The sequence below is a fragment of the Sinohyriopsis cumingii genome, chromosome 5 (assembly GCF_028554795.1).
Source record: "Sinohyriopsis cumingii isolate HCF-2022 chromosome 5, ASM2855479v2, whole genome shotgun sequence".
NCBI lineage: Eukaryota > Metazoa > Mollusca > Bivalvia > Unionida > Unionidae > Sinohyriopsis > Sinohyriopsis cumingii.
Window position 1 is genome coordinate 48,737,244 of NC_142965.1, and position 10,680 is coordinate 48,747,923.

General features: G+C 34.8%; 1 protein-coding gene across 1 annotated transcript; it reads right to left on the reverse strand.

Moving 5' to 3' along the window:
* Positions 1-7,189: 7,189 nt before the first annotated feature.
* Positions 7,190-9,048, reverse strand: LOC149799111 (neuroligin-1-like). Its single transcript, XM_089957029.1, has one exon. The coding sequence runs from the start codon at positions 8,975-8,977 to the stop codon at positions 7,205-7,207; it is 1,773 nt and encodes a 590-aa protein (XP_089813155.1). The 5' UTR covers positions 8,978-9,048; the 3' UTR covers positions 7,190-7,204.
* Between the last annotated feature and the right edge of the window lie 1,632 nt (positions 9,049-10,680).

Sequence of the window (10,680 nt, forward strand, 5' to 3'; positions counted from 1 at the left end):
CATCGTTGATTACCAGATGAGACCATGATGTAAAATTAAACATAAATAGGGTTTGCCCAGAAATAATCCCCTAATATTAGACTACTGGTGTTTTATATGAAATGACCAGCGATTTTTGTTAAATATTCACACAGCCTTTTACGCAGTAACTTGTCGAGTTAGTTTTAACGTCTCCGCTTTTGCCATTATATAACTCCCATGAACAAGTTACTTTTGCCACTGGTATGAGAACCAGGTTCCAGTGTCTTAATACAATTTCCACGTGAGACTATTGTCTTATTAGCATTACATTTTTTTATCTCATCATCAACTGTCATCTTAGGACATTTGTCCTGTTATATCGGATTGTAAAGATTATCAACAACGTCAGAAAGTGAGTGTGTGACCAAGTTTATTTTATCAAAATACTCTGAATCATCTTCACAAACAAGACACAACTTTATCTTGTTTCTTTTTTTAACAATATATGCTATATTTCTCATTGTTAGGCATAGTCGTCATATGCTTACCCTGGTAAAGAATTATTTTCACCCTTAACGTTGTGTTCTCTACATTAATATCTTCCATATTATATATTTGTACACAATAGTTACCGAGAATATTTTTTCATATTCCACAGCCCTGTTAGGTATTATATTGACGAGCAAATCATTTTTGACTCGCAGTTCTTATATCAAATCTAACATGATGAACTTTTCACTTCTGAGATAAGCTCGAAGTTGATTCAATATTTTATTATAAGTTGCTATTTTACACAAAGTATTTTCATTCTCGTATTTTGGCTCGATTCTTTTGTTTACCGCTCATAATACAGTACCTGTTCCTGACACAACTAGCAGCGATGCATTTGCTGTTCATCCTGCTGATCATATTCCCGCTGTTTTTAAGACTATCGGGATATATAGTTGAGAACAGTTATTATTTTGCTGTAATATTTTCTGGAGCGTTTGACACAATAGTTTTCTTTATGATAGTACTTGGACTATTTGATCTGCTCGTTACTGTCGTTGTCTAAGATACCAGATGATACGTGATTGAAGTCGATTATTTCTTTCTTTTTTTCATTATGTAACTCTTTCAGTAATTATTTGAACTGACGGCGTAAACGTATTTACAGCAGCAACCTTTTAAATCAGCGTACGAAAATTGTTATTGACAGGATCAGCAAGAAAATCTCTGTACTTATCTTATACTTCAAATGAGATATCATTATATATGCTATCTGTCAAAACGTTACGATCTGAGGATACAAATAGAAGATCCAAATTTGTTGGTATTTCAGTAAGATCACTGACTCTATCACGATAAATATATTTTATTTCATCGATATAACTTATAACGAAACAGAACTGTCCAAGTTTAACATTTTTAAGTACTAGATGTTAGCTGAGAATTGCAAATGCTGTTACAAAACTCAAAACACTTTTAACATCTGCTTCTTCTATATTTATGTCATTGACGGGTGGGTTTAGGTATCGAATCATTAACATTTTAATATTTTTGTACTTTCGTTCTGTCGGTAACTTTCCAGCTTCTCTTTGCATATGTTTTCACACGCAATTCTTTAGAACTGTGATATTCTTTATAATCTTCATCAATGTTAGGTTCTACAATTGTAATATCGTCAAGATCCCGATAAAATATGTCTCGTTCAACATCATCATATGAATCAATCCTATGTTCAATATCTGATCTTGCGTTTAGTGCAGCATCTGATCTATATTATTCATTTTTATCACCGGTGAGATAGTCTGTTAGAGCTAGATATGTTGTTGTTAGCAGGTTATCATCACTACTATTATCTACCATTTCCAACAAGTCTTTTTAACATTATAGTCCATGCCTAGCACACTAATATTATCCATTTAGCAAATGTGTCTTTGAGCTCACGATTTTTAAAAACTTGTGTTTCATTGTTTCAGCAAGTTTTTCAAGCTCGTCATGAATCGTTTTTAGTGGATCTTGCTCTGCTCTTTAACCACCATGATATTTAGTTTTTAGAAGGTTAGATTTATCGATAATTAAGAGATTTTCTTTGTTTTGCTCAAACAACGTATATTTCAGCTTTTAATCTCTGTTCCTCACATACACATACAGGACAGTAAATATTAATAATATCAAAGTCTTTTATGGCATCTTTCAGCTGAGGACCTCTCATTCCTGCAACTCTAACAAAATTTTCATTGTTCTCATTTAAACCGGGTGAATTTGAAGCAATTTTTTTCATTCTAGCAATAACGTTTACTACTCACGCCTCTTCAACACAATATAGGTTCAGCGAATCAACATCCGCTATTTCGTGTCTCTGTTTTCGGGTTTAGTATAAATTATAAAACTCTTTTGCGACTCTGATCGACGGCGGATCAAAAGACATAGATTACAATTACACTAATTGTCAACTATATTTCTTCGAAACATTGTATGACCTAGGTAAGGAATTTCATCATTGACAATATAAATCCTAAAGAAAAGATATTTGTTAACAGTGTTAACATCAGCGATGATGAATTGTTGACTCGTTGAGATATAAACACCTGTCGCGCTATATATTGTTGTCTAGGTTGAATTTTCTGTCGCTCCCTCTAGTATCCAGTTGTATATATGACCGACATTAACATCTAATCTGCCTCGCAGTTGAAATTTCCATACTGCTACAGCTGCTAGGCACTGTACTTTAGTCCAAAAGTTACTTGTTTCTCCGTTTGCGGTCCATTCCATTCTGACCATCCAGACGGATAATTTGGATTATTTCTAGGATATTGTGTTGACGCAATGTAACAGAACCCATTGATTATCTATAGCTTTTACGAGATGTGGAATATGTCCAACGCTGTTCTTAGCTTGTTTTGTGCTACCATTACCTGCAACACCACTATCCACGTACTGTTTATTTACCAGGTCAGATGCATCAAAAGGTGCATATGTAGAAGTTTTCTTATTGGTAACCATGTCGATCGCACCTGCTATTGTACCTCCCGTTTTTTAAGATAAGAAGCATCTGCAACTGTACTTGCAGCAGTAATAACACTTTTTTTTACCTGCGTCAGCATACAGTTTATATGTTAGGTTAGAACCATTGATAGGTACATATGATGTTATCGCTCACACCCCTATGTCTGGATTTCCCACCAAAGCGTCGCCAGATTTTATCACAAAATTGTCTTTAACAAACCTTACATTTGCCACAAAAGTGGCGCCGGTAGGCGATGTGCCATTCAAGTTGAGTATATATTATTAGATATCCGCTCATATATAACAATCCAGTCATAGTTCCACCACCAAGTGGTAACTATTTTGTTAGCGCTGTTTTGAGCTGATTGTACGATACTGCATCTGATGCATTTGGAGGAAAATTTGATTGAAGTTCTGTTATATTAACACCGTAAGAAGATGTAAGTGTTCCATTTACAGTATCTCCAAAATTTATTTATTTCCAAGCCTGATACGGTACTTAGTTGACTTAAACTCACCACTTCAGTAGGATTCTGATTAAGCGGTGGATGTGTAATTTCTAGATTTATTATTTTTTTACTTGCCATATCTATGTTTCCAGTCATTGTTCAACAAGTTTGTGATAACTTGTTATTATCGATCACATTAAGCTGTGCATTACTTAGAGCTTGTGTGTTGTTTACGTCAGCAGGAGGGTATTCTGTTTCCAGACTTATTATTTTATTACCTGCCATGTTTATCGATCCAATGATTGTTACGCCTCTCAGCGATATCTTGCTATTATCGAGCGTCTTAAGCTGGGTGTAATTTACAGCTAGTATGTTATTTACATTAACAGGAGAATATGTTGTTTCTAGGATTATCATTCGCTCACCAGACATACTTATGGTACATGTCATTGTATCTCCAGATTTATTTTAGATAATTTTGTTGCTTTATTATTTTCCCTAGCTACATGTATTACGTTCCCTAGCTACATGTATTATGTTCCCTAGCAACATGTGTTACGTTCCCTAGCTACATGTCTTTTGTTCCCTAGCTACATGTATTACCTTCCCTAACTATATGTATTATATTCCCTAGCTACATGTATTACGTTCCCTAGCTACATGTATTATGTTCCCTAACTACATGTATTATGTTCCCTAGCTACATGTGTTAAATAACTTTACCTACATGAATTAAGTACCATATCAGCGCCGTTGTAGGTTACTGCTATCTAAAAAAGGTTTGGTTTCATCGGACATCACCCCATTTGTAAGCATATGAGAGGCTACAGATGGAGGCAAGCATATTTGGTGGATCGACCAACGAGAAGCTACAGGCAAGCTCTCTCACATACCCATGTTGATCGAACCGAAACTGAAACCCACGTGAACAGAGGTAACATGTCAGTTATGTACTCAAACAAAAGTAAACTACGTTTACTTACCCATTTCACAAACTCCAAACGGAGGATATATTGCCACCGCTCGCGTGCTAGAAGCACATAGAAAACAGTTAAAAGTGTATAGCCACTTTCTGACAGCAGTGACACGAAAATAAAGTCATAAAATTGTGTGTGAACAAACTTGTTCTGAATATACTGAAAGTTTTGTCCCTCCCCCGCCTACTAATAATTATTTAGTAAAGGGTATTTATTAATCTTACTTTCCTGGTGAGATTTCATTTCAATTAAAGATATTCAGTAAGTATTATATAAAGAATACATTAATTACTTTATTAATATGCATATGATTGTGTATGACAGTTAATCAAATTCGAGGGTGCGCCAACACCTAGGTCCATACAGTACCAAAATATTCAGTCTCAACCAAAACGATCGCTCTGTCTTTATTTACGCGCCCCTTCCTTATTCCACACTAGTTGGTTTATATTAAAGTGAAACCAAGGTTAGGAATAAATATATTAAAAATAACGAGAACAACTTAAGATTACAGAAGGGAAAATTCCTTTAACTGGATAAAGACGTTCTCGAGATATTAAGTTTCAAATATTACTGGGGGGATAACTTTGGTCAATCTAATTAATAATCACAAGTTCTGACCATGTCATAGAAGACGTAATTTTTATCTATAAAAAAACTTGAAATGTTCTCTTTTAATAAAATGAATGTATTTTTGTGATAATTTTTAAATACAAAGATGTGGAGGTTGATGTTATGGATTCATGTAATTAATTGGATAAATTAGCAGCAACCAAAATTTAAATTTCAGTGGTTTAAAGGAAATTTTAAATTTCCTGAAATATCAAGATTATATCTGGCGAAACTTATTCGTATGTTATTAGACACAAGTTAATTGTTGTACCTTATTCGTATATTATTAGTCACATGTGAATTGTTGTACTAACTAAAATATATTGAGACTGGAGAGACGTGTCGTTCTTGTCTCCCGAAAAACGAAATTTTAATTTTAAAACATGAATTTTTGTTAGTAAAATAAATAATAATATATTGCTTAGCAACTGTGTTTATCTGAAGATGAATGTAAATTTTAAAGTATTTTTTTGCGAAATAAAAGAAAAAGAAGAGCATGGATAAGGCATGCAATGTGAACGGCTTTGATTATCGATGAAACTGATAGTTATCAACTCGCCTTATCAACATTTATAATGGTTGTGTTCAGGCCGCCAACAAAAACTCACGATCTTCTAGAAAGGCCCTTTTAACGACTAAAATTGGCAAAGGGGGAGAAAAAATGAAATCTTTTATTTAAACCAGAACGACAACAACAAAAAAGAATGCAACGAGCACAGAAACAGACAAACACATACCCATGGATATATAATACCTTTACACAAATGTAAATATTTCGCTGCTAAATGCTTAAAAGCTATTGTTTTGTGATTATTTATCTTTCCGTATAATTTTCCCAATATGCATTGGCAAATCATGGATAATATTTTTGACTACACTTCTATTTCCTGTTTTAACGGAAATTTGTTTGATTAGCCTATAGCATTACCAGGTCGTTAATAAAATTCAATTTTAATACAAAACACTATAAGGAAGTTTATTTAATTAGTGAAACTAACTATTTTAATGTACTAATTGCTAATACAATTTTCAAGTGATTTGCAAATTCAGTTTTGAGAAACGGTAAAGGAAAGCTCCTAACAAGGTCATAAAGGAAAGCTCCTAACAAGGTCAAACAAATATAGACAGATTGCTAAACAATACCTCTTTAAAAATATTAAATGCTATGGGAAAATTTTATTTTATCCATCTACCTTGTTACATATACATGTATACCGAATTTAAATCCTGACTTTATCGTAGATACCAATCCTATGATAAGTTTCCGAAATGATGATGTAAGGTCATAAGTCTTCCTATCTAGTAATGGTCATACATAAAACTTCCAATTTCACTCACAATGTTTGTAAAACCTTTCGTCTACGGTTTTTTAAAACTAGCTTGGAGATGATGATTATCACCATATATATAATTTTATTTTCAGCTGTGGAAATATATCTAGTTTTAGATTATGATATTCAGTCTTGTTACAATTGTTGTATATACTTCTTCCAAAGCATCTTCCTCACCGAAGATAATATGAAAAATATTTACAGGAACTTGTGGATATTATACAGGTAAAGGTAAATTTTGTGCACCTACATGTGGATATTATTCAGGCACATGTTGATATTACACATTTACATGACGATATTATATACTCTTATACTTATTTCGTAAAGAAAGAAATATTACTCATGTAATTACAGGTACACACAGGTATTATACAGGTACAGGTATATATTGACAGGTACATACAGGTATTATACAGGTACACGTAGATATTTTACATCCTTCTACTTATCTAGTAAATAAAGAAATATTATTCAAGAAAGGACATAATTTAGTGATGTAGCGTTTAATTTATTTTCCATCCACCCCACTCCGATTTCCCTGACAACTACACGATTCAATTAAAACAATTATGAAAGTAAAATTCAAAATATTTGTGATAAAAGTTACTTAAAAAGTAGAGGCAATTTTAAATAAACTTTCTATTCTCAGCTTGTTTGTGCTTTAGAGTTGGGCATAAAATCTAAAAAGAAAAGGACGATTGCATTTTAATGGAATCTAAAGAATCGCATACATTGTTGTGTATCTTTGGATTTTTGTACCATCTTTATAATCAAAAGTTTTGCAATCTCATTTACACCAGTAATATTTGTTTTTCTACTTTGCGAAGAAAATTCGGAATCTATGGACAAGACTTTTTTTTAAAATATAGATATGTATTTCTTAGCCGACAACAGTCACTGGAACATGTGGTAACACTGACGTTACTTTGTGGACGGCTTTAAGGATCTCTGGCAAAACTTCCAACCACAAAGAAATTCTAGAAGGCGCAATGTTTTTTTTCACCGATGACGTCATATTCGTCGAAAGATCCAGATACATGTGATTTTCGCCATATTTAGGCCAGGGAACAGGAATTAAATTATTTAATTCGATGGGTGAATTAGGATTACCGGTCTTGGCAAAATTAGCCCATAAATTCATGATCAGCTTCGACAGCCTTATATCCTTAGCAGGGACACTTTCAAAGGCGAAGGGTATTTTCATCGACTGTGGAAATCCAAAAACGTACGGCAATTCCATACCATGTGCTGCTCCTTGCAACCAGCTGTAATTTTGATAGAAAAATTGTATTTCACTGAACTGATACATAAAAGTATTGGAGTCGGTGTTTAGCGCACTATGTGAGTTAAGGGTATTAACTGCTGGAACGAGAAAAATATAATCCGTGAGAAGATCAAGAACGGAACTTCTGATCTTCTTTGGGTCATACGGATCCGACCAATCTGTGTATTCGTGGATAATTGCCTCAGCAAAAACTGTCACGTTCTCTTTCAAGAGATATTCCATTATGAATGGAACAATCGTGCCAGTAAAAAATTCTCTAGGTATTCCATCGTTTATACTTCTATTTAGGTAGTATTTCATCTCATCAACAAAAAGGTTGAGGTCTGCAGTTCCGTCCTGGCTATTAACACCAGATATAAAATCCAGAGTAGAAAAGAATTTCAGAACTTTTGCAGATAAGTCTGTTTCATTTCGAAAAATATTTGACGGATACTCTTGCAAAAATTCTCCGTCAACTCTTGGGCGAAAAGTAAACACCGGCATGTTAAATTCGTTTCTATGCAACCCAGTGAGAAGTTCATTAAAAGTTTTCGAACGCAAACATCGGACTGTTCTGAATTGTTCTGGAAAAGCACACCCGACGGCTTTGGTGAAGCCCTGGAAATTACGTTGAGACTCATCGATGCCAACACGGATATTGTCGGTAGACCCACTCTGTGCAATGCCACGCCTGACAAGCCCAGAGTTACCTGGATATAATGCCTGATACGACACACTAAACGCTCCGGCCGACTCCCCGAACATCGTTACTCTCTCAGGGTCTCCACCGAATGCAGCTATGTTCTCATGAACCCATCTGAACGCAGTATGTTGATCCCATAGACCGTAATTTCCACTTAGTTCATTATCTCCAGTGCTAAGAAATCCGAAAACTGTTAGCCTGTAATTCAACGTAACGACGATGACGTTATTCATAGCACTAAGCACACTTCCATCGTACATGTCTTGGCTTCCAATGATGAATCCACCACCGTGAATCCAAACCATAACGGCGAATTGTCTGGAGTTTGAACTAACACGGTGTCCAGGAATGTAGATGTTTAGATTTAGGCAATCCTCCGCAATGTTCGATAGATCCAGGTCCAAACCAGAAAGGCGATCCTGAGGACATTGAGGTCTTGGGTAGGTGGCATTGTATAGTAACGGCAAGGATCGTTTCAAAACTGGTTTACTGAATCGCCGTTGTCCAACTGGGGCCTCGGCATATGGGATACCGATAAATTTGATAACTTTTTGGCTATCACCATCAAAGTTAACGTCGTCAACATATCCAGTTATGGATCCAACAGGTGTGCTGACGTTTACTAACTGAGATTGTACAATGTGGCGTACAAATATCGAAATCAGAAGAAAAGACAAGTACGTCATGTTGATGAGAGAGCTAGGTAAGGAATTCCACTGTTTAATTTGTATATGACTAATCTTTCGCCAATTGCGAACTACCATGGATACAAAGGTATGTGAACTACTCTCTCAGTGTGACAAGGTTTTTCAATCGTGATTAAAATATTGTCAGTAGTTATAGGTGGAGATATGGATGTTTGCAGGAATTAACATTAAACCACCATGTTGAAAACTGTAAATGGGTTTGTACATGGTTCTATGTTTCTTTTTACAAATACAAAAATGGAATAAGAAAGAGAAGGTCAAAAGATAATTTTATTAAACACTATATTTTTAAAAATAAGAATTGTTTAACAAGTCCCGCTTACTTAAACATCAACCGTGACGAGAGAGGATTATGGCCCGTTCCTTCCTCTTCAATCACAAATACCAAGTCATGAACGTAAAGTTATTTACATGGCTGACAACGCACACACATCAACAATTTAGCATTGGACTTAATATTTCCGTACTAAATGTTTACTCTGAACTTTAAATTATTAGGCCAAGTGTTAGTAATTCTATGATTATTTGCTATTCAATTCGCATTACAGTATTTCTTTTTAAAATTTAAATTTTATGTTGTTTTAAAGGTAATAAATTATTGCTTGAATTTCTCAAACCTTGTTGCTTTTCACTCTTTTCTATTACTTATTTTAAGTGCATAGATACAACAATTGTAATCTCATCTTGGATTGAGCGCAAAACAAATTTCTTCTAATAAAGTCGATGATGTCGTTGTCCAGAAGAGGTAATGCAAAGGAAGGAAAATATTACAGCTCGCTTTCATTATTAAAATTAAAGATTACTCAGTCGGAGTCTTTTCGATGACTTTCGTAAGTGCTGATGACATATGCTTGAACGTCATTAGAAGCAATATAAGGGACAATTGAGCACAATGGGAAATTAATATCGTGGGCCTTTCTAGCGATAATGGAAAATTAACATGCTGTGCCTGTCTTGCGACAAGAGGAATTGAACATGGTACGTCCTGGTACTAGCCTCTGTGGAAAAATGGCAACAATGTTACAAGTGGCTGACCTCAATCGGGCAGGCAATGAGTAACAGTGTTGCAAGTGGCTGACGTCTATTGGGCGATGCAGTTAATAACAGTGTTTGAGTTGACCTGAATACGCATTAATGAATTTTAAAGGGACAAATGGAGTTTTTAGGGACAAACGAAACATAAACACCCACCCACACACACACACACACACACACACACACACACACACACCCCTTGATTATTTGACATCCATAAACACACCATCCCAAAGGTCTTGTGTTTTAGCTTAGAATTTAAGCGAAGAAGATCAAATCTCAGAAAGATAATATGAATATACCTATAGTATCCTACAACCTATATACCTAATTCAAACATACACAGTGTTTAAACTCCCACAAGAACTATCAAAAGACAAGGGGTTTGTGTAGATGAAGGTAAAATCTCATAAGATATACTGTGCTTTACAGCTAAAACATACTGCATTATTTATGCCATCCATTACCCCAAACACTATCCAGAAATCGTCTCGTGTTAGCTTAGATTAAAAGAGAAGGAGATGAAAGTTCATAACATATAATATCCTGTACACCAAAAAACAGACCATCACTTACACCATAAAAGTATACTATCCATCAAACTACTATACCATCCAACATTCCAATACCATCCACCACCCCTTCAC